Source organism: Hemibagrus wyckioides, linkage group LG20, assembly GCF_019097595.1.
Source record: "Hemibagrus wyckioides isolate EC202008001 linkage group LG20, SWU_Hwy_1.0, whole genome shotgun sequence".
Classification (NCBI taxonomy): Eukaryota; Metazoa; Chordata; class Actinopteri; order Siluriformes; family Bagridae; genus Hemibagrus; species Hemibagrus wyckioides.
Window position 1 is genome coordinate 6,768,118 of NC_080729.1, and position 25,743 is coordinate 6,793,860.

The 25,743-nt window shown below is 37.3% G+C and overlaps 1 protein-coding gene across 20 annotated transcripts in view; it reads left to right on the forward strand.

The window, feature by feature from the left end:
- Positions 1-25,743, forward strand: part of elna (elastin a) — a 60,179-nt gene that overhangs the window by 6,017 nt on the left and 28,419 nt on the right. For 19 of the 20 annotated variants that reach the window (XM_058418249.1, XM_058418248.1, XM_058418253.1 and 16 more), the window contains exons 2-9: positions 5,949-6,023; positions 7,266-7,304; positions 8,806-8,976; positions 9,090-9,116; positions 22,429-22,482; positions 24,008-24,079; positions 24,264-24,293; positions 24,961-25,041. In XM_058418249.1, coding sequence (XP_058274232.1) covers positions 5,949-6,023; positions 7,266-7,304; positions 8,806-8,976; positions 9,090-9,116; positions 22,429-22,482; positions 24,008-24,079; positions 24,264-24,293; positions 24,961-25,041 — 549 coding nt within the window. The remainder of the gene's footprint in view (positions 1-5,948; positions 6,024-7,265; positions 7,305-8,805; positions 8,977-9,089; positions 9,117-22,428; positions 22,483-24,007; positions 24,080-24,263; positions 24,294-24,960; positions 25,042-25,743) is intronic. The other variant, XM_058418251.1, reaches the window with a different exon arrangement.

Here is a 25,743-nt window from a genome sequence, read left to right on the forward strand (position 1 = left end):
CTTGGAAATCACTTAACTAAACATCACAGCAGCTCTGTGTAGTTTAGAGAGTCTTCCGTTTTAACACATTTGAACAATGGGATTCATTTATCAGACCTTTAGTTAAATGTTTTTATAGGCCAGACTGAATAAAAAAAACGTATACCTGCTTTTTTTTTTTTTGCTTTTTTTCTCTCTATGTTGATAAAATGGCATTCAGCCCTAAAATACCATAATCGTTGAAGGTGATACCTACAAAACGCAGCATATTAGCCAACACAGACACACACAAACTCTTCCTCCTTCAAATGACGTCATTTCTTTTATTCTTAATTCTTAAATGAACGGGTAGCCTAATTTTTCTTATCTATTTTCGAATGCTTTCTATCAAGTGACTAAGTTTTCACACTTGTCTGTGCAAAAGAAACTTGACATTGTATGTTCACATTTTCAGTAACTCACACGATTATCAGATTTTTGTCCCAACATATCAGCTACGAATGTCCTCACAGAGTTTGTCGTGTATGTTTTAATACCTTGCTGCTAAGACCTTGCTGCCAGTCCTGGTATTTCTGTAGCCTTCGTGATTCTACCTACTAGCTAAAGCAACAATATGCTACAACTATTTGCACTGTGACCGCAAATTCCAAAGTTAATGTCAACGTGAGGATTGCTTGGAAGTTATTTCCATCAATGTGGAGACTGTGCCAAATTCAAGACAAAGAACCACACTTTAATAAAACTATTTGTTCCAGAACATGTCTGGCATGCTTTCAGGTTGGCCAAGAAGTATTGTGGGTCCGTTTTGTGAAATAGATGTTACAAGATCATACTTTTTGACTGTAACATCCCCAATCATGTGGTTTGATTCTTTATTTTCCCTTGTCTCCAATGAATCAGAGCACATGGGGTAAAAAAAACCCCCAAAAAACAGTAAACTTAATATCTTATAAAACAATACATCTGCAAGACATTCTGAGTGGCTTGTCAGTATTTGCTTTATGATTATCATTTACAAAAAACAATGGAACAACAGTGATGTGTTTTTACTGCATTTTATTTTTCCCTGTATCTGGTCAGGTCAGAATATGTCCTTAACTTATTAATTACCTTCGAATATATTAATCAGCATATAGTCCATGATGGAAGTACAGAGTTCCAAAAAAATTCTTATTACTCTGTATTATTTTTTCAATCATAAAATCTAAACCTATACACCATATCAATACGACATAAGAGTTTGCACTAAGGTCTTAGAAAGCACTTAAATATGGCTAGAATCAAACACTGACATCCCTTTCACACCTTCTTCAATGGAAAACATGTGTAATAACCAAACCCTTCATTTAATGTTTCATAAACAGAAATTATATGAATATTACAGTCCTAGAAACACTTGGAAACATTACATATTGCATCAAAGACCTTTAATATCTCTTTAATCTTCTTTGAAAGGCATGACACTACGCGGTACAGTTATCACGCTGTCATAGTTTATCATGCTTTATCCTGCCCCACCCCTGTTCAGGATAAGCTAGTGAATGGTCCCAGCCCAGTGATAGTTGAGGCACTAGGGTGCTATTCTTTTCCAAACCTTTTACGTAAGACAATATTTTGCAGTCTTCTTTCTGATGTTTATGAAATTCAAACTAAGTAATCCTACTGCATCAGGACTTGGCAAAAAAAACAAAGCCTTGGTTTCTTTCAAACAGATACGTGAGAAGCAAAAAGCAGGAACGAACCCTTCATTGAGTTTTGAAGGCCATCCTTTGTCAAATGCATAGAAAAAACTTTTGCCAGTGTGAACGCCATCCACTTTGGCTTGAAAACAGTGCTGTCTGTGGGCTGTGTGCTTATTTTATCTTGGATTCTTCACAGTAATTCTCTCTGTGTACCACAGATGTGTCGAATGGGAATGGAGCTCAGAGTTGGAGAGACAGAGGGAGAAGTGGGAGGGCTTCCTATCAACAAAATAATTAGACAACTTGTGCCAATTACTATTCAAAAAAAAAAATATCCCGTAATTCAAAATCCAAATGTCAAGAGACACAAAGCAAGCAAAGGTTTCTACATTGGCCATATTGATTCAATAACAGTCACAATTAAATGGCTGGGTGTGTGTGGAGATGAGGGTGAGAGAGTATATACAGTATGTATGAGTGAGACTATAATGTTATTTGGCGCCATTCTAAAACGCCATTCATTAGTGTCCATGGAGAAAATATATAAAAATAAAATCATAGCAAGAATAAGGTCACTGTAAAATGACAAAATCTTCTCATTAACCAACAATGTGTTTTTCATAATGTCTTTGAGGAACTAATTCAGTTATTGGTAATGAAGTGAGGCATTTATTTTAAAGCAAAAGAAGAAAAAAAAACAAAAAAACAAAGCATTCGCTGAGGTGTGAATTGGGCGTGCTTTGGATGAGAACATGGTCTTTTGGCTCAATCATTAAATGGCAACACCAGTTATAAACAAGTCATAAAAAAACAGCTCCAAATTATTCCCTGTGCGTCGATCACATACAATTTCCAGTCTGTGAAATCCAAAATACTTCTTGCATCATGTTCATTTTTGAGACCGAATTGCCTATTGGTGTAATTTAAGGTTTATTTACGTCGTTTTCTATTTCACCGTTGCTTGACATTATGATGGAAGATTTCCCTTAACATCTGTACATTTCAGTGTCATTTTACGTACTGCAGAATATTGTCACTTCACACGTATTATTTTGACGTTATTTTATTGCAGATGTAAGAGAGAAAAAAACCCTTAAAGGATGTGAAAAGAATGAAAATAAGAAAACGTGTCAGATTTATATACTCAAAGTGAAGGAAAATGAAACACTGAGCTCACTATCCGGTGTCTCGTTTAACCTAACAGTAGGATTTATTCATTTAACTACACAAGGGGTGACTGTCCAAAAACATACTGTTACCATTATATAAAAAATAAACACGCTGGAGCATGTGGTTATAGGAAAATAATCAAGTCTGGGCGGTGTGAAGTTACCACCCCGAAGATTGTTTTCCAATAACAGCACATCAGGAAGTGTTTTATTCCTCTCATAACACAGCAATTTGCCAATGCTAACAATTTATTATTTATTACAGAAAGACACATCATACATTTTGTCCATTTATGGTCATGTTTAATACTGTGGAACGTCTGTGAAACAAGTTCATAATATCACTTACATTAGAGCAGTTATAAACAGTCGATAATTCACCGGCCTCTTGTTTTTGTTTCACTTGTATTCAATAAGACAGAAAAATGCAGCTTTTTATGTTGCTACCTTCTGTCCTGAAGACTTCAGTCTTGGAAAATACAGGGTTAGAGCTTTACCTCTGACTGTTACAAAGCACTGACAGTGTCTGCAGATTCACAAAAAAATGTTAAAAAAAACATCACCACATAGAAAAAGCCTGATAAAAACATGTTTATGTGAAGCATCCACCATAGGAAAGTAATATAACTCTAATCAGAATTAAGTATTCAACAGTGCTGAACCAAAAGAAATAAACTTCTGTTAAAAATGAAACAAACAGTGAATTATTTCTTAACAAGTTATTTATTAAATGTTATTTTAATTAAAAAAAAAAACAACAACTTTAGTTTCATAGACTAAATACATAACCTATTCTACCTATTACACTAAGTTGTAAAAAGCCATAAGATTCAGATTTCCGATCATATTTGTTAATAATTTTATTCCAGTGGTTTGGTTATGCGGTGATTGCATTCCTGTATGCTGTGCTGACGGCATTTGTGACATTACTGCTCTTCCTCCTAGACAGGAAATCCTACTTTTGATGATAAAACTTGACTTACATTGTAGTTGTGACATAAAATCCCTCCATCACCTGTCATAAAGCTTTCAATGAGAAGGGCAGAGCCTCGGAGCCCAGTAAGCCACCAGCTGAATGGGGCATTGTATTAAATTGTCTATTTTACGTTAATTCTATCCAAGATCTGTATCAAACGGCCCTTTCTCCCTCTCATTCGTTCCATTATGGAAAAATACTTCCAAATGTCTGGCTGGTTTTATACTGCTTTTTTGTGATTAAGATGACCCGCGGTTCTTTCAAGTGAGAGCAAACAGCAGAGAGGAAAAAACAGACAGTTTGTTTTCACTGGACGAGAATGGCGAGCGTCACGGTCCCATTTTACAAAGCGGGCCTGAGGTATCCAAAACCGTGTGATGACCTTGGGAGTTCTAACCACAGAGCTGGTGTGATGAGTCCAAACACCATGAAACCCAATCACTTCCCAGGCATCCGTGGCCTTAGCTGTTTTTTAGAACAGCTTTTGAAGAGCATCTTCCCTCCAGCTCTATCAACGCACACATGAGCTCATCTGTTTTCCAAAGGGATGTCTGCCATAGTCTTTCAAATAAAGGATCTTTTGCAAGACTTCCAATTACCCCAAGAGAGACAGGCTGCTTTGCAAAAAAACATAAGTCATAAAGTCCTTTGAAATTTCCCATGCTGTTGTGAAGATATACAAAATCCCAATTGGCACTGGTTTCTAGGTTGACCATTTTTTTTCCCTCCTGGACAGAAAGGCGGCCAGCCTTAGACTAAACAATATCGTCTGTTCAAGAATCGGCCAATTTGTTTGTGATTTTGCAATTTTTTTTAGACGTTGTACGTATCTGTCCTCACAATGCTATTCGTTCTGTAAGCTGATGCAATTTCTCTTTCTATCACTGCCTGCTTCAGGAAACATGTTCACAGTTTATGTTCATTTTCCACATGCAATGAACACAACCCTAACCTTATTTGAAGCACTTTTTTGTTTATTTCATCAGCACCTCATTTGTTAAGGCTGAATTTAATCATTAGTGCCAAAACCAATTGAAAATCCCCACAGCAAGCTATAACCTGAACACCACAGTTGTTGATTCTTGGAATCAGATTCGTTCTTCCACTTTCTGTCTTTTCTCACGTGGTTTTGAAAAGACGACGATTGAAAGGCGATCTTTTAAGCTGTTGTTTTTCAACGTCACCTTGTGGATTGTTACACTTCACTTTTTTGAAACGTTTAGACATAATATATTAAGTCGATTTCCATGTGTCCTACAGATCGTGGCTCGCCAAAGGTGTCTCTGAGCAAGAAAAAAAGAAGCCAATGACAGTCATAAATGCACATTTTTGTGTGAACTTGATTAGCTACAAGTTCCTGATAGGATTTTTTTGTCTTATTCATAAATTGATCACATAAGTAAATGCTAGTCATCTGCTAAGCATATGCTAGCTGAACAGGATTGCTGAGAAGTGTTTTAGGTCAATTTATAAATATTTATCTTTTTCATGGCTAATGCCAGCCAGCTAGCTAAGATACACTAGACACAATACCTCTTTGTGTGCAATAAAATAAAACAAATTTTTTGAGGACTGGGTGCCTACTCAGAAACATTTAAAGTTTGCAGTCTACACTTTAGTATTAAAAAATCACGTAGAACTTGTGTACCTACTTTGTATTACCACATAAACATTTCAGAATGGCTTAAATAATTTCAATCGCCTCTCTAACATGAGTTTGACTTTTTTTGCTTTCCTTTCTCTTCTAACTGATGCAAACCAGATTTAGCCTCAGAGCAGTGTCTGAGCTTACAGATGCTGGCAGAAAGTCACTCGAAACAGAGAACAGAAACAGAGGCACTTTTCCTTCCCCATCTTTGTTTAGCTTTTTAGTACGTGTTTTCCATATCACATGCTGAACATCCTATTAGTGTCTGCACACTGCTGCACAACTTTGGCCTGGTTTCAGCAAGAAGTTATGTAGATGGCTGACGCCCTTGTTCTCTGAAAAACCCATCCATCACAGCTCAATATTTGCTTCTTTGGATTAGGTAATTTGTTGAATTTGTAATTTCAGTATGTACGTGAAAAAAGAATCCGCCCCACTAGATGTAGTAGAATTATGTCCTTCATTAATAATATTTACATGTTTTGTTCTTTCAGGAGTGTATGTGCCTGCTGGTACTGGAGTCGGAATTCCAGGTGGAGGTGTGGCGCCAGGTACTGGACTTTTCCCAGGTTTGTTAGCATCCTAAAATCTTCTTAAAATAAACAAAGAATTGTTTGTTTCATATGACACATTCATTTGAATGAATCTAAACTCACAAGAAGTTGGTGTGGGAAAATTCTACAATTTTTTCCTCAAGCAGAGCTGGAAATATAGGACAGTTTCCAACAGTTTCGCAGTTTGGGGTTAACGTAGGGAATTCTGTTCCTTCATCTCATCTGATATTCTCAGAATTTTGCTTTAACATCATGGAATCGACAGAAAGTGTATAATTCATCTAAGGGTCATCAGCATTTAGTTATCAATATTAAAAGTATATATTATTATAGTATTATATCACAAGATCCAATGCACAAACTATATTTTTCTAATCTCTTGGCCTTGATTCTAAATCATGGGAATTTAAAAAGAAATTCAAGGTTAACTGTCCTTAACATTCTTAGTGGTAGGATTCTAAATATACATGGCTGACAAAGTGGAAATCCATATCTGGATAGTGGAAATATACTGGGGAGATTAAAATCATTCTTTTGAAAGATGTTCAGTTACCCAGTTTGGTGTTTTGTTGATGATGGTCACTCTCAAATCTCCCAAAGCTGTTCAACTGAGTTAAGATGATCCAGTTTGTAGGACATAGCATTTCACTGACGTTATTTTCATATTCTATAAAGCATTCAGCGAGCTTTCGTCCCCTGTGGGTGTGAGCGGGGTCATCCTCAAAGAGACCACTCTCTTTAGAGTATAAATATTCATCATAGGATAAAGGATCAGTCCAAAGAACTTTGCATTGATTTGCACTGAGCCTTTTCTCTAATGAGGTAAAGTGGATGCAAACCATGGCCACAAAATGCCTCCCACGTAATAACAGGGCCACCAATTTTGCCTTTCATTCGTCATCAGTCTGTAAAACCTTTAAGGGTTCCTCAAGAGAATTAACCACAGAGCACTAATGGGCTCTACACTTGCAAACGCTTTCACAGAAAGTGGACAGCATTAAGATGATATAGTCCGTATGGTTAAATTCTGTCATAGATTTTACAATATGAAGTTATAAAGCTCTGTGCTCATGGTTGCATTCCCAGTTGAAATGTGGACTCATTTCAGTGATGTCATCATTTCTGGATAGCCACTGTGGCACAAAAAGATGACCTAAAATATGATTTCAGTGAACAGCCATAGGGAGAGCAAAAACAAACATATTAAGTGTTACCCTGCATGATGCGTAACTCTTTCTCTTCCCCTGTATTTTATAGGCGGTGCTGGGGTCCCTTACAAACCTGCAAAAGCTGCAGGTAGGTTCTGCTGATAATGTCTCACAAAAGGTCCAATTTGACCATATTCCTTTCAGTTAATCATCAAGAAGATCAGATACACTAAGTGCTGCAAACTGTTGAAATTTTTCACTAATGAAATCATTTGAACTAGTTCTCTGGTGTATCACAGCAAGAGCATTTGGCTTGTCAAATTCAATAATATTACATCACTGTTATCTTCTTGGGGAAAAATGGAATTTGTGCCTGTTTTGGGGGTTCAGCATTACCTTTTTGTCATGTCAGACTACTCAATTGCTTAAATTAAAATAGAAAGGCCTATAAAAAAAAATTTCCGTTACTATTTCTGTTTTTACCTAGCCTACTTGGGGCAATAAGTTCATAGAAAAGTTCCACAGAACAGACATTTTGTTCACACAAATGTTTCTATCATCAAAATAATTGGTGATATCAAACCCAATTTTGCCCTCTGCGATTCCCCGAGTACTTATTTATAAGTATCTCAATTCTGAATGCTTTATATTCAACCTCTAAAATTCTGTGTAACGTCATCCAACAGAGGTTAAAACGTCTCACACTGAAAGCCAAAAGTTTCCTGGCTAATTTTCTGTCCTGTGTCCTGTGATGACAAAATAATTTATTTATTTATACTGATTTATTTCTGCCGGCAGAAAGGAACACTAGTGTACTAGTAAAAAAAGGGTTACACAGCTGAAATTCAGTACTATGAGAAGTAACAGACCAAGCCAAACAAGCTACACAGCTCTCAACTAGACAACCTAACACACTCTGTTTTCTTGTTAAAGGAAAGGTTAACATAATAAAAGCTGTATTAAACCCTAGTCCTGGCAGAACAATCGACATAACAGCATCTATCCCTGTTTCACATGAGCAAATATTTGGATGGTTCAGTAGAAAGAGGCTAGCCAGCTTCTAACCTTAGCTACACTTGGCTTGTTAGGGCTGCAGAGTATTGTTTTGGCTTATTATTCACTCAGACTTGCTCATATTACAGACTAAACAGTGGATGAAATAAGATGATTTGGAGCTGACAGACAGGTCTAAGGTTATTGTGGCTGTGTCCAGCTGAGATTTAGCTTGACTACACAAACCAATCCAAAGCTAACATTTTCATATTTATTTTTGGCTTTAGAAATGGGTAAAATGCAACACCCAGGTATCAGGTATCACTTCTCCAGGCGCGTCTTTTGGCCAGCTTCGAATTCAATATATGTCCTTTGGAAATGCTAGGACACCTGCTAATGTCCTGAAAGATTGATTGAGGCTCTGGGAAAAAAACATTGATTGAACAGCCAGGAAAATAGAGAGGCTTGGAAGTGGTCAGTTACAAGGATGTTGATATTAGCTCACAGTTCTTGGTGAAATACAGAGTTTAATTGGGCAGTGCTTTCAGAGCTTTAAGTGATTTTATGTAAGGTTTAATCAGGTAAACAATCACAAGTGCAGGACTGAATAGTTATGGACAGCATACAAATAAAAAATAACTAACTTTGTTCAACAGCAGGTGGATACGGGACTGGAGCAGGAGGCCTTGGCGCTGGTGGACTTGGTGCCGGTGGACTTGGTGCCGGTGGACTTGGTGCCGGTGGACTTGGTGCTGGTGGACTCGGTGCTGGTGGACTCGGTGCCGGTGGACTCGGTGCTGGATTAGGTGCAGGAGGTCTTGGCGTAGGTAAGAGGCATCACTAAACACACATTTGTTTTTGTAAAAGCATTAGCAGGGATGACTAAACACCAAGTCAGATACAATCTTTAATATGTTTTCGTGTTGTATCTTTACAACAGGAGCTGGAGGAAAACCGCCTAAACTAGGTGAGCAAACTACAAACCACTTTGTCATTGCCTTGTACTGAACTGTATTCAACATAATCCCAGCAACTTAAATCCCACACCACATTAAGGTTACAGTATTTAGCTTTGTGGTTAGTGCAAATTATAACAGTGTGTATTTGTCTTTGCTTTTCCAACATTTCAATTTATATCTTTTTTTTATTTCCTCTTCTCTTACAATTTGTACTTAAGTTTGGCAAGCAATGAAAAAATGTGTTTTGGGGTGTGTTAAATGATTAAGAAAAGCTACCTGATCATTTGCAGTCCAGCAACTTCATGCAAGTTTACATTTACATCATCACTATTTAAACAAGGGTGCACCCAAGCTGATTGTGTCCTTAGATTAAATCAGCACAATAAGTGGAAATTTCACTTACTGTGGCCAGAGCCTGCTGTGATACTGCAGTGTAAATATTTTTGCTCCCTCAGTCAATTCATACCATGTTAGTGGATTCGATGTATTTGGCCATTATGGAATTTCCTAAAAGACCTTTGATTAAATCTATGGCCCTGAGAACTGTTTGGAGAGATAAGGAATTAGGCCAGTGCAACCAAGGTCAATAAGGTTTGGACTAGTCTGTTGGCTGCTCTGAGAAAGACCTTTCATTCTTTCAAGAGGCATTAGCATTTTAACACCTCCCCCGTATCAGATTTTCACTGGAAGTTGTCTTTGGCTTTAAGAATAAGAGACATTTGCAAACTTTTATGTCATTGCGCTAAAAATTTATTAATCACGCTAAGCCAAAAGGATATACAGTACCTAAATACTTCATTCAGTTTAATTAGGAAGTGTCTAAAATATACCACTAACTATGGGACATGTCATTCAGGCATTTCATGTTTCTAGGTCATCAAGAATATCTTTGCATATTAATGTATTAATAATATTTTTCCTACCTAACTTATTAGTTTGACTTGAGATTTGAAACGTGAGACTAAATTTTATAATTTTACCAACTGCCAGCAATACAGATATTAATGAATTGATGGCTGAATATTGAAGGTGCATGGTAAGATTTCACTAGGTTGTTCACATATGAGCAAAAAAACCTATGGAAAGATGATACAATAGCAGTGTTGTGTTTGGTGGGGTGGAGTATGCAAGCTTTTTCTGATTAACTTTGGAATACGGAAGAAATTATAGTGAAACTCATGTGGACGCTGGAAAGTCTCGCAAACTTCGAAATTAAGAATTTAGAAAGTGATCACAGTTTTAAATTGAATGTGTTTACAGACAATTTGTCCCAGGTTAACTATATTATACCAGGAGAATTACTGACACAGTAACTCAGTAGTAGTTCAGCAGGTTAGCGTTTGGTAAGTAAGAACATTCTGAATATGTGACCTTTTATATTGAACAGGAACAAGGGACACCAATTTGTATTACAGCTATACTAAGCATACAGATTGAAGGAAAGTAATTAATACAGTGCCATGCAGTCTAAGCCATGGTCGTTCGATTCAACAGTACTTTTAGACAGACCTGCTTTTTCATAGTCAGTTTAATGTAGCACAATCCAAAATGTTTGAATTGTTCTAGCTCCAAACTGGCTTTATAAACTCCCTCTCCAAAAATCATTCCTTACACCCATGTTGACATCTTCAAAGTCAGGATTTACCGTCTTGAAGACTTCTTATTTGTTTTGGATTGCCAATATAGGATTTTTTTTATTACCACTGCAGCATTCCATCCACTCACTTGTCAGCCTGCTTTTTTCAACATACCATCTAGGCTGAGTATCTGACATATAACTCAACTTTTAATGAATGTTCTCAGTCAAGACCTGCATGAGAAGTCACGACTTATATATATATATATATATAAGCGATATACGTATAGTGTGGCTCTGAACAGACATCCACATTTTATTCAGGTCTCATCGTTGACTGCACATACCTGGCTTTGAAAAGATATGAAATAATTTTTATTTGAGTTATGGGGCTCTGTTTGGTTAATGCCAGGGCATCGCTATTTTGTTTGGACACAAATCAGTTTGCTTTCTCGTGCTATTTTCATAGTCATAAATCAATGTGCTACACTGGCATAGATACATAATACTAATGCTAAATAAGGTGTGATAGTTGGTAAAGTTGTAATTTTTACATTTATTTTGGTCCAAAAATATGCATAAGTTACTCTCACTTACTAGGACACAGTTATAGAGACAGAGATAAGCTGGTATTTTCTTGACGTCAAGCACAGCCCTGTAAGTAATGTTCCATTACACAGAGTTTGCTTTTCTGGATTCTCACTATTAATTTCCCCAATTTCATGAAATATATCAGCTAAATATAACAGACTTTTTTGACTAATGGATATGAACGAACTACTTGTCTGTGACTATTTTAACCAGCTGTGAGACATGCCATAAAAACATATACCCAACCAAAAATCATGAAAATAAAGCCCCTGATATCATGACATGGTTTGTTCCTGGCCTTATAAAACTGATCTAGATACCAGTGAACCCTGCTTCATTAACTGAACAGAGGTCTTTAAACAAAATAATACTCTGGGGTATTTAAGTGCCAACAATGCCCAACTCCATAACTGGGCAAGAATTCTCCATTTGCACATGTTTTATGAATGTAACATAACCTCTTGTTAAAGTTAGCAAGGATATTAAACACAAAAAACTAAACACGGACACATGGGTAATTCATTTGTGTATAGGTGAAAGAGAGTTAATATAAATACATTTGGACCATTTGTAGTGAGAATGGATCCAACATGATTTTGCAAGATTAACTGATCGTAAGCAATAACAAGATTAGAAACATTGGATATTGTATCCAACCTTTGGAAAGGTGAGGCAAAAAAGGCACAGCTGCTTTTTGTCTCTTCACACAGTCTTCACAAAAAAGGAAACTCAAGCTCTCTGACCCTTTTAATCCTTAAAAACATTGTTGTTCTTATCTGTCTGAAGAAGAAGAAGAAAAAAAGTAATCCAGCAGGGTCCCAAAGGCAATTATATGTCTACCTGGGGAGATGGAGATAGAGAGAGTGTGAGCAAGTAATATAGAGCTAAAGAAAGAGTGAGAAGGAAAGGTTGAGAGATCATGAGGGAGTAGGCCAGGCTGATGAGTCGGGAGGAAAGCCAGTGTCTCATGGAGCACATGTGCTTCTCATTAGCTGGCTCAGACCTGTCCCCGAGTCACTCACTGCTGGCCTCTGATAGTGAATAATGACTCCTCTCGAGCCCGAGTCCTCAGTGACAAGGTAAACCTCCTACTCATTCCCTGGCATGATCCACAGACATTTTGGGGCAAACATTGACCTTGGGATCGTAACTCAAAACTGCAAGGGAAATTCCCATCTCCTATCAATATACTTTGAGGTGCAAGCTAACTCATTTTGTATGTTTCTCCTCCCAGTTTCAACACTGCACATTAAAGTCATTACATTGCCAAGTGTAACGTTTCTGTTCTTACCAACCATGTTGGAAAAATCATGGTCTTCTTATCCATTTTGGCCTAAGTGGAACATGTAGACTCACTTTTCATTTGGAATCCTTTCTTCCAATATATTTCAGCAGTTTTGTTCCTTGCCATTTGCTACAATATGGTCATTATCAAAATGTGGTTCTACTTTTGGTGCATGATTCATTACACAGGTTTTGTTTTTTTCTTTTTAATAATTAGTTAGCTTAGCTGAATAAAAACTGCCAAAACGTAGCATTTTGACAGTTATGTAATCTTCCCTCACAGCTCTCAGATGTGTAGTATTTAGGTCATAAAAGACATTAGCCTTTCTATGGAAATGTCTGAATAACTCAGAAACAGAAAAAGAGCCACTGAATAAATTTATTACTTGATCGAGTTTTTTAGATACACCGCCTATGCAGTGATTTTGGAATAGTATCAGGAATGCAACACGTAGCCGCGTTTAAACTGGTGTGTCTTTCTAGATGGATAACTTTCACTTCGGCCCTTTGTCTGTGTCAATATCTTTGTGAAATCCTGGTTATCATCATCTCATTTTCCCCCTTCGAACAAAACACATAATATTCCTGTCAATCCTGTTTGGAACGGTGGGAAGGCAATAAGTAAACATGCAGGTTGGAGAGAAGACAGAGAAACGATCTTGTGAGCACAGTTTATTGGCCATATCATTCCTCAAGCCTGACATTTTCGAACCGAATTCATGTGCGGACCATCTGGACATGATTTATAACTGAACATACCATTGCTGCTGGCAAGTTTATTGACATTTTTCTGATGCACGATTTGCACCACAGCTTTTCACTGAGAATCAGGTGTTTCGCTTGGTGTTATAAACATCTGTAAACATGTCATAAATGCGTTATAACAAGTTGTAGGATTTGTTTGGCTTATTTGATAATTGCTATTTATTTCCAATGGCATGGTTTAAGTAAAGATGATATAATTAAACAGTCACTCATGATGCTTACTAATAATATTGGATGCCTTCCAATAAATGCTGTATTATTAATGCATTATGCGATTTATAGCATACACAATGTATTTAAAACTATATAACATCCATTATAGATTATAATGCTAGGCATGAGCCTGTATAAATAGTGGTACATAGTAGTATTATATACAGTTGTTACACTGAGCATAATGTCAGGTTATGTAAAGCATTATAATCTGAACCTTACTTTGCTCTATGATGTCTGTAGTGCAGCTATTTTTCTACCAAAAGCCTTTCATCAAGAGAACAATTACTTTACACACAACTAAAAAGACCCTGGTTTTAGTCTGTCAGTACACGTGACCTGAGCAATAAACATACATTTGGGCAGTTAGCAACATGGACATGGTGAGTTTATCGAGTTTAAAATCATTTGGGCCGACTCTTGAGTGTATTAATGTTGTCAAGTTGTATTTATAGTATTACACATCATCATCAAGCTTCATTATGCAGTCACACTTCCTTAAAGCCAATTCACACCGGACGCCTTTCTGAGGACGCCTTTTGTACTTTTTTCCAGGCAGTGAAATAACAAAATCATTTTTTACATGCTGCGAACCTTTATTTATAAGTGTAACGTACAAAGATTTCATGTCTCTGCAAAATGTTCTTACAGAGCAGAGTGTTTATACAGTAATGAAACTTAACTGGGAAAAAAGACACATATGTTGTTTGTTCACTGCCCCACTGTGTCATGCAGCAGTTTTACTGAGCTGTATTGTAGCACATTTGTACATGTGGGAATTCGTGCTGAATGAAGCATGCTGTCCTGTGACAGATGATCGTGATAACAGATGATAAGGAGGATTAAAATCTAAAGAGAGTCTTTAGCTTTAGGTTAGACAAAGAAACAATTATGGTTGAGAAATGCATTATATTAATTCTCATTCTGTATATTTGTTTATGTCCACTGATCTGCTTGCTTCCAGAAAAATTCCAAATGATCCATTTTAAAACTTTTCTAAATGCCACAGTACAGGTCTATACTAGCTCATTTATACCAGATACCATCCATACCCCAGAAATGCCATGTAAAACTCAGCATTTATATAGACTTCTACCAACGTGTTATGTTGAAGAATCAGATATAAATGGATTTGGTATAATGGATTTGTTATAATGCAGTCTGAATTTTTAGGGATTGATAGGAAGTGTTACCAGTTTGTAATAAGTATATGTATATTCTATAATACAGAGAAATGAATGAGTCAACGTTACAGTCAGCGCCTGGGAAATGAACGCAAAATACTGGAAATGAGGCTTCTAATTGTGGAAAAATCCGCGAGGGTTAGGTGGAGGGAGGGGTGATGTTTTGTCAACTTGAGGTGAAGTCACAGAGCAGTGCAGCCTGGTACCATTGTTGTAATTGTTGTAAGTACGATGAATCGTTTTTACAGATGCTTGTAAATAGGAACCAATCTAGCAAAAAAAAAAAAAGTAACATCGCCAGACTTTGTGAATAGAATTAGTGTTACAGAGTACAGTCATAGAACCAAGCAGATTAACAGAACAAACTTTCAGCATGAAAGTTTCACTGTACCTTGAAGAAGAACTAATCCTTCATGATGACAGTGGAAGAGCAGGAGCTAGGTGAGCCAAACAGCTGCTCCTATTTATCTCAGCTCCGATCCGCGTTTGAGTCTAAACTAAAGGGCCTGGCAACAGACCGGCAGAAACATCATGGGAAAGCAAAAAAGAGAGCGCACTTATTTGTGAGTTATAGGGAATATAGCTGAGAAACAGAATTTTTTTGGCAGGTGTTCACCTTCAAGACCGCAAGATTTGGGATGGCAGAAACAATGACTTATAAGGGGAAAAATGAGAAAAGCACAATCGGGGCCGTGAAGTGCAACAGAGTTGTCGCCGCTCAGGAGTTGGGGCGGATAATTACACCAGAGCGCTGTTCTTAGATCAGATCTTGTAAATGTGCCATGACTGATAGAAGTGACTTAGGCGATGATTGGATAAGAGGAGACAAAGTGTCGGATCACTGCAGTCAGAAACCATTCCAAATTGTCACTGAAGTATGAAGAGAAAACCATTGTGCAAGAATCTAATAGATTTAACCCCATTGTACAGCCATTCCCATTATTTTTAGAGCATCACTCTTCTCCCAGTTCTTTTAGTGAGAGAAACATAGTGCGGTTTGTCCATGGGGTCCAATTCCATTTCTCATCAAACTATCAGATATATTAATAGGAAAGAATAGGCATTGGAAAGGTCAGTCGGTTCTGTTTGATGTGTTCCTCACTTCATCATTTTGTATATAGATCAGTCTTAAGTAGTGGATGAAATTCTACATTTATTTGATAGACAATCAGGTAAATGAAAGCCCCAAAGATGCATAGTCAACTGACTAGGTGCCTTTGAATGTACAGTAATCACACATTGTGGGTTAGTTAGTTAAGTAATATTCCTTTTTTCACAAAATGTCTTGTTCATGCCCTCAACAAAAAGTCAGGCAGACAATGGCCACGGTTTGGGCTATAAGTTGTAGTGTTCCGTTTTATTGTTCATAAAACATATTATTAAAAGTCTGGCTAGTGTCTTTATTTTCTCTCGTCATGTTTAACCCCATGGTGACTGTTACTTATAGCAAGAGAGTTATTTGACAGCTTTGTGCTGAACTTTCTTCTTTGTTTCCACATACATATGTGTTTCCGATTGCGAAAAGATCGTCAGTCCTCTATGCACATGAATCAATCTGCCAAGTAACAAAACGTTCTACCGCCAACCAGTTTGCATCTTGGTGGATGTGTGTAATATAGCAGATGGTAGGCGATAGACAAAAACAGCTTACTGTGTAGTATTAAGGTTTATTGCACCACTATGAAGTGAATTACCTTTTCACAATGCTACATACGGTACCAAATAGTCCTGGGTGCCTGGAATAGTTATTAGCCCACCCCCTTATGGGTTTTGAGGGTGTAAAAACTGTATACAAGGTTTACTGGTATTGATAGAGGCAGCGTGAATTGAAGTGACCAGAGTTGGGCAGAGTAGCCAAAAAACTTTATTGTAACCATCTCTAATCAGTAGACACTATAATTTCCAATGCAAAAGTAGTCATCCAAATAAGTACCTGACAAAGCATGAGAAAATTCCTAATAAGACTTGTATATAATACTTCACTCTAATGTATATTAGATATTAGGTATATTAGATGAATATTTAAATGTATGTATTAAAATACATGTATGTATTAAATGTATGTATTAAAATACAAGTATGATTTACACTATACGGTAATCAAAAACTGCTGCCACAAAGAAGCACAGAGTTTCCTACACTGAAAATACAGGAAAATTGGCCAGACAGATTTAAGAAAAATATTTTGTAGTATTTACATAAAAAATATTATCTTTCTCAACAAACCGTGATTTGATTGCTTTTAGTAGACTTCATTTAAACAAGTTAAATATGAAATTGAATCATGTAAGGTGAGCGAGATCAATTCATGTAATATTAATCTAAACCAATTACACTGAGAAACCTCATGAGGGTGTTGACACTGATGGGAATTATAACTACAGTATTAAATTTAGGCAGCTAAAATTTGTTTGGGGGAATAGTGCAGTGGTAATGTGTCTGTTGAAAAAAACATGAGTGTTGTTGGTTCAATTCTCAGCGCAGGTGAAAGCTTGGCCTTTGATTTTATTCAGGGCTTGAAAGATCCGATCCAGTTATGTTGGATGGATGAAAACAAATTGTGTAAATGTTATGAACTAAATTCTTTCAAGTGGAACTGATGCACTCATATGAATTATATAATTTCAATGATTTTTTCCATTGTAAGATATCGTTGTATGCGTCACTGGAACTAAGAGGCCCAAATGTATTCCAGCATGGCAATGCCCCATACACAAAGCAAGGCCGGCGCAGACATGGTTGGCCAAGGTTGTTGTAGAAGCACTTAAGTGGCCTGCAAAGAACCCTGACCTCAACCCCACTGAACACCTTTGGGCTGAACTGGAGCACAAATCCCCACAGCCATGCATCAAAATCTAATGGAAAGCCTTCCAAGAAGATTGGGGGTTATTATAACAGCGGGGAACTAGATTTGAAATAGTACGTTCCTCAAGAACATGGCTATGATGTACAGATGTCCAGAAAGTTAAATATTCTCAGTTCACTAGATAGACCATTTGGCTACTAATGAGAGATAAATTCATCCATCTCAGTCACTGTAGAATTTAATGTGACAATGTTTAGTGAAACAGCAAAAGATGTACAGTAAAGGTGTAGTAGGCAACCACAGAGAGAACCAAATATTCAGGCAGAACATCCATGGAATTTAATGAAACTAACAAAAAAAGAATAATGCCATAAAACATCAGTCTGTTGACAAAGTTCTGGCAGTACCCAAATTTTTGATTCATATGTTAGATTATGACTAAACACAACCAAAACTACTCAACTTGAATTGTTCAGTGTTTCGGTTTATGCAACTGTTAATGTTAGCAAAATGTAATGATTTTCTTTGATCGCAGATCTATTGTTAAAGGATTTTCATTATATAATCTAACATGGAGAACATACAACAGTCTGTTGGTAAAATTTGGCTAAAAAATTACTGGGATCCCAAAAATAGATTTGAGATAGATGAATTCACACAATTTAAAACCAGCTTAGCATAATAACTTACACACAATTGTCAAGGCTTTGACTTTTTAGCAGAGGTCAAAATGGAATTTGTGCCCGCTTTCCGGTGCTGATGTTCAGCATTAAATTTCTTTGTCATGTCACACTCCACAGTGGTTAATGAATTTGTATTTGAATTAGAATCTGTAGTTTTTCATGAGGATTACTCTTTTTACTTAGCTTACTTGACAATATATATTTATAGAAGTCCAGAAATGGTTACTTTTTTCTACACCATTTCTGCTCCCTGAGATGCCCCAAGGGCTTGTTCATAAGAATCAAAAATTTTTAAGGCGTCATCTTCAACCACTAAAATTCCATGTAATGTTATCCAACAGAGGGAAAACCAAATGTCTCACATTGAAAGCCAGCAGTGTCCTCATTTTATATCACACTTGCAGAAATAAAATAATTGATTTGTTTATACTGCTTGAAAATGTCCCTTAAGTTGATTTCCACTTCACTGGTGGAATGAAATACCAATGCCCTTTCTCAAGGACCCAGTATTGGCAGCTTGGCAGTGCTGGGACTTGAAACTTTCAACAATCAACAACCCTGAGCCTTAACTGCTTGAGCCACCCTTGCTTTAAATGATGTTTATATGAAAATTCCACCACCTGGAGTTTATAAAAATGTCCCATCCCATGTGCTAACCATCTTCATTTGGAATAGTTCAAAAAAATGGCTTGTGCAAAGTTCCAATTTTTAAGAGAATTATAAAGGGTACTTTTAATATCTCTTTGGCAGAGTCTAAACAGTAGCTCATTGAATATTCTTCCATCCATGTATCAGACCAGAACACTACTTCACTGAAAGCGTTTCATAGGAGATCTTCTAAATAGTTCTCCTTAAGTGCCCTGATTTTGGGATAAATAAATAAATGCAGCAACATCCTGTACCGTTTCAGCAATTGAGGAACAAACCTTGGGGGTACCTTGCTCTGTTTTTATATCATTTGTGCCAAGTATTGTGCCACTTCCCTCCGGATGGCTGTGACTGATTTTGTTCAACTGAATGCTGGCTTTTTAGGGCTTGTTGTGGAAAGAAACCAGCTAGCAGTGGTTAGCGTAATTTTTGGACTATTTCGTAGCATGAATCTATGATTACTTTGCTAAATGGAACGGGGTGCATATGTTCCTGTTGGCATATTCTTTTTTTTTTTTTTTTTAATTTGGCATGTCAGTGTTGCGGTGTAATGAAATTGATTGCGATCTGCAGGAGAGCACTGCTGTTGGACTCCAGCAGCCTGTAGACTTTTGTGCTGTGGCTGTCGTCAGTTCCATGGACCAGAGCCATGGAATTCTCTGCTCTCTTAAATTAAATCCTTTAGCATCCGCATCTGGTGAAGGGGAAAAGAGAGAGAGCAAGAGAGTGAGAGAGAGACAGAAAAAGAGAGAGAGAACAAAGTTACAGATAATACCACTATAGTTCTTCATCTTGGCTCATCTACCTGCATTGTTTAGCGCTCCAGATGTCATGTCTGAGACATGGTATCTGAGGAAAAACAGGCAAAAAAAATGGTTAGATGAATTCTCTCTCATATCCTATTCCCCTCAGTATGTAGTTTGTTTGCATTGAGGATTAGCTTACCCAAACTTCTCATGTCTGAGAGCTGGAGAGACTCTTGGCCTGAATATTGACTTTGGCTAAGCTGACACTGGATGGCCGTAGTCTTTGAGCTCTCCTGCTAACTTCTGGCCGCCTGTTTTGTGAGCTACATAACATGCATCAACAGTTCTGCCGTACTACCCAAGGATCTTCAAAGTGACTAGAATATTTTGTTAAGTCATAGACTGCCTTGCATAAGTATTCGCCCCTTTTGACCTTTTCCACATTTTTATAGTGTAACAACTGAAAATGGACATAATTGGGATTATATATCCACAAATTAGAAATGTAGAAGTTTGCAAATATTCACCCCCATTGCTGTGAAGCCCCTAAATTAGTTCATAATGCAATACGTTAAGGAAAAAGTGTCATTTTGTGGTTTCAACATAAATACACCTGTTTTCAAAGGCACAAAGAGAACATTGTTAAACAAACAGCATCATGAAGGAAAGTTCTGGAAAAGCATCTATCAGAAATTGGTCATAAAATTTTTTTTTTTTTTTACTTTGAACATTCTGAAAATCTTTGAACTTTATCCATTATTTTGAAAGTGGAAGATTAGGGAACAACCACAGCTTGGTCTACAGAAGGCTGTCCAAGTTCATGACACAAAATCCCAAAGGTTTAGGTTTATTTTTCCAACTTTAATGATTATTATTTGTCGAATTCATCCATCCATCCAAATAAATGCCTCAACAATATGGACAGTAATTGCTGTATTTTTTTTTTCCCCATAATTTGTAGCCATCCCATATGCAGAGTTGGATTCAGGGATTGGTCCTTATAGATCTTTGATACAATCAATATCTTATTCCATCAACATCTTTGATTGTATTATTATAATAATTATATTGGTTTATATAGACAAAGAAAAAGCTGATTTTACCAACACAATAGCCAGAATAAATCTGTGAGTTGTCTGCGGTCTTCTGGGTAATCACTGAGCCTTGGGAGTGGTGCAAATGAATAATGATTACAATCAACAGCAAAGCAATCAGGGCTGAAAAGAATCAGATCTTAATTTTACGTGAGCTAAGGCCTCTCTTGATAATACCTCTAATGAGCTGTGGTGTATTTCATATAAGGCCTAATTTGACACGTTCCATTAGAATACATAGCTATGGAATAGAATTCACAAGAATTCCCCTAAGCCAAGTCATGCTTGTGTATAAATGCTCATATGGCTGTAGACATGTAGACCTTTAGAATGAGTGCAGATAACCCTGTTGCACCCAGAGCTTTTCAATGAGACGATACGAAGAGCCAGTAATACATTCCAATCACACATGGCTTGGCTTCAATTCCACGAGGGAAAGTTGGACTAATCAGACAATACGTGAGGTGCTTGAGGGAGGCTTGCTGTCTGACATAGGGAAACCAGGGGAGTGCTTCATAGTGCATCATTAACTAATGGCAGACAAACCCTGTCTCAGAGCCTGTTCCACGTATCTGAAGATTCCTTTTTCTGATGGATCACAAGAGATCAGCTGGCGTATATTAGGCTGGTGATGGATTTTCAGAATGTGAGAGAGTTTAGGATTGGGCTCACATTAGTTGACACATGTCCCTGAGACGGCATTAATCTCACAGTAGTCCTCCTTTTTTTAATCCCTTAATACTATCATTTGTGAGGAATAATGTCTCCATGACTTGTGTCTCAAAGCCAGAAAATTCTATGAGAGCTTAATAACTCTAAAGACTGAAATGGTTGAATAGTTGAGTAGAATAGCAGTTGAAAATAGCTACGGCTGTAAAAAAAAAAAAAAAAAGAAAGTGTCAGGTCACAGTTGCCCTAAGGGTTGCACTTTTGATCCCGTCTAGATCCTAACAAGTGGCAAGCTTTTTTTGTAAAATAATCTTTGTCTCATAAGGTTGGAATGCATCGACCTTACAATATAGAATTTCTGGTTTCCCCTCATTAGGAATGTACAGTTCAGACCAGCGTAATTCATAGTTTGTACACTCTTGGCCGTCATTTCTGTAAATGTTAATATACTGCAGGGGGAAAGACATGCCTCATCATAATTAGCAGAGACTTGAGACAGCAAATGAGCTTGGCCTTGTCTCTCTCCATTTGTCACACTGTTGTTGTTTTTTTTCCTTGCCATAAATAGTAGCTTTATTTTCAGATTTATAGTGTCAGAAGTGCGACTGACAGACCGAGCATTCCTCTGCTCATCTTGCTCCAATCTCTCTTCCGCTCATTCTGTGTCATAAAGTAAGAATGCAGTCTGCTGAATGACTCCATTTGTGTAGCACTTCCATGTGGGAAGAGAACACGATCTCCATGTGGGACGAGAACACGGTCTTGACATAAATATTCAATGAGTTCAAAACTCCTTTCTCTCAAAGCCAAAAAGATTGTTCAAAGCATCCAAAAGCCTTGTACCTCTCTCTCTCCCTCTGCCTCTCTCTCTCACATTACTAAACCGACCCATCTGTTCTTTACGGTCTGAGAAGAGTGCTTGTCTCAGCTGCCAAATAAAATTCTTACCGCACGTTTGAAACATGGTAGGTGCTGAACAAGGGAAATAAGTGACTAATATACCCAGCACTACATTCTACTCTTAAATACTCCTTTTCCTTTCTCTTTTTTTCCTTTCTAAGGTTATGGAAACTTAGGAGCAGGTGGCCTGGGCACTGGAGGATTCAGACCTGGAGGTGTAGTATTGTTACTTTGGATCTACTCTGGAGGAAAAGTACTATATGTGTGGCATATTACACTCAGCGCTCAATAAAGGCAGCTGTCTATGTTTGGAAATCCAAGCCAAGTCCCCAAATTCTGTCCAAATACCCAAGTACTCAAAGTTCTTGACTCAAGATAAAGTTTTTCCAAAGGGGGACCAATTTAGGCCAAATAAAAAAAAAAATCCAGAGAGCTGTTTATCGAAAGATTGTTACTTTCAGACTCAAAAAAGAAAAAGACATCTGTTTCACACCGAGTTTAGTTCCTAGCATCTGTTTCACCAATGAACCAAAGAAATAGATTTCCAAGGTTAACTAACAACAGCTTTATTTGTAGTATTTCAAAGTTAAAATCTATTTTGGAAAAAAGTCAAGTAAAAATGCATATACATTAAAAAAATTCATTTAATTTAATTCAATGTCATTTGTATGTCATGTGCATGTATTTCATGTATAGCTTTACTTAAAAGATTTGTGTAGTTATTCTGGTGCAAATCTGTTGTTGATGCTGTATTTTCATTATTCCTGTGATAGTTAGACGCTGTGTGCTGTGTTGATGTCACATTGCTAGTGCACTTACAATGGTCCTTAATAAGAGAAAAAACATTTCAACCTTTCCTCTGGAACATAAGGTTTACTAGTTAGGTTGCCTATTTCACCTTCCAGTGATGTTTTATATCATAGTGATCCAGTGTAGAGGTAGTTCAGACAGCAAATGTTGGACTGCACTGTAGAATGCAGTCATACAACGTAGTTGCAGTAGAGATGTCACACAATGGCACCGATGGCAGTTTTAGCATGGACACTGAAGCTTTAGAAGTTTCAGCAGATTGTACATCTGATGAGGTGAGACAGTTTGGACTAAAATTATATCCTTATTTCCAAGTAGTCACTGGAAATTTGGATGTGTCCATTGCTGTATAATATAGGAATCTGTTACAAAATGTTCAAATAGACCATGTTGATGAAACCACTAAAAACAGTCAAGTCAAGAAAGCTTTGATTGTCATTTCAACTATATATACTGTAGGTCAGGGATGTCCAATCTTATCCAGAAAGGGCCGGTGTGGGTCCAGGCTTTCATTCCAGCCAAGCAGGAGCTACACCTAATTCCAACTGGCTAATCAACTGATCTTGGCTTTCAGTAGACTCAGGTGTGGCTTCTGCTCAGTTGGAATGAAAACCTGCACCCACACCGGCCCTTTAAGATTAGATAAGATAAGATTGGACATCCCTGCTGTAGGTGAAGCAGTACAAAGTGAAATGAAGCAAGGTTTCTCCAGGACCATGGTATAAAACACCATAGAGCTACATAAAACAACACAAAGCTAAACAGCTATTACACTTCTAAAATTTCATTACAAATTATATCTCAGGCACCTATATCATTTGTTCAAAAAATTGTTTTCTGAGGTCATTTTTGTATTTCTTCATTTAGCTGGTTATGGTGGATATGGTGGTGGATTGTTTTCTGAGGTCATTTTTGTATTTCTTCATTTAGCTGGTTATGGTGGATATGGTGGTGGATTTATTCCTGGAGCAGGAGTTGGTGGACTGAAACCTGGGAAAACAGGTAACTGTTGCATGTTAAGTCAATAACTGGTGTTAGATTGTTATATACAGTACAAATCATTTAAATTCTTTCTTCCATTTGAATCAGCCAGATATTGATACTGGTCTTCATTATGTACCATCCGGTGATTTCAACTTTGCTCGATATGTTGTCCATCAAGATGTAAACTTCAAACTTATTTCAGGTGCTGGAGGCCTCAAGCCTGGAAAAGGAGGTACAAATGTACTTCTTGACTTTGTTATCTGTGTAATTCCATTTCTCCTTGGTTAGTTAGATAGTGATTTAAAAAAGATATTAAAAGGTTAGGCGAGTGGTGCACTGATTAAATGATAAAATGACTCCTTCATGAAAAATATGAGTCATTTTTATGAGTTAATCATATTAATCATGACTATTGAGCACACTAAAGTTTCAGTCAGAACATCATTCCACTGAGGCTGGCAGTACCGGAGGTCTACAAAAACAGAATGAGGCAGTGTGTCGGCAGCGTTCCTCCAATAACGGTCGCCTTTTCATGGTATTCCAGTTGGCCTGAGCTTCAATTAACAAACATCAGATCTAAAGCCAAATCAACCAGTGTATCTTCCGTGGGGAATTATGCTGGTGGTTTCTGCCTAAACCTGGTGCTTTACTTCATATTGTAAGAGCAGCGTGACATGTCTGTTCTTCAGAATCAGATAGGAGAAGGTTAGGCAAACAGCTGAAAACTTTGAAACATCTAGTGCCAGGTCCTCAAACCAGAACTGCCAGCTCATTTCCTCATATTGGAAGAGAGTGGCAAGGTGAAGATATTCGAATACTTAAAAAAACAGAACTTAATATCGGAATTCTTGACATGCATCCTAATAAACATAGCTCATTGTTTGTGTGTTTTGCTCTAGGGCCAGGTACTGGAGGGACGGTACTGGGTCCTGGCGCTGGGGGCACTGTACCTGGCAGTGGGCCTGGACTCCCTGCTGGAGGTAGGACATACAACCTCACAGACTGCAAACTAAATAGGACATTACTTTGTCCGATATTCTGTCCTATTGAATCCCAAAAATGTTTTCTTCATGACTACCCAATATGAGTAATTTACAAGACAAGCTACAGGTGATAAACCTTGAAAATTCTTGAGTTGATCTCCAACAGTAGTTAGATGTGGTCACAATTGAAAGCTATCTTTCATCCCATTGGAAAGGAAACAAGGAACTAAATTCAGACAGAGACCTGGGATGCCAGTTTTACAATAATTTGTTGACCTTACTCCCAGTTTTCTCCCAGTATAGGTAAAGGCAAGTCAAACTAGCTAGCTACTATAGGTCTCTGCTTATGAACCAACTGCTAACAACTTGTATTACTGATGACAAACTATCTTATAAAAATGCTAATGCTATTCATACAATATTACATGGTGGCTGAACTTGTTTGGAGGAGAGCCATGTTCTATATACACAAGCTAACAGATCGACTGGTCTTGAAGATGTTAGCATTTAGTTACTATACAGTATACAGTATATATAAAGTTTCTGGATTTAGTTACAAACAAAGCACAGCTATGGCTCTTTACGCAACATTAATTATGTAGGCAGGCACCCAAGTCAAGATTATAATGTAGCCAAAATAAAAACATTTCCACATTGTTTTGGTGAAATATATTTTAACTCTTGTGTTTTGTTTGAGTC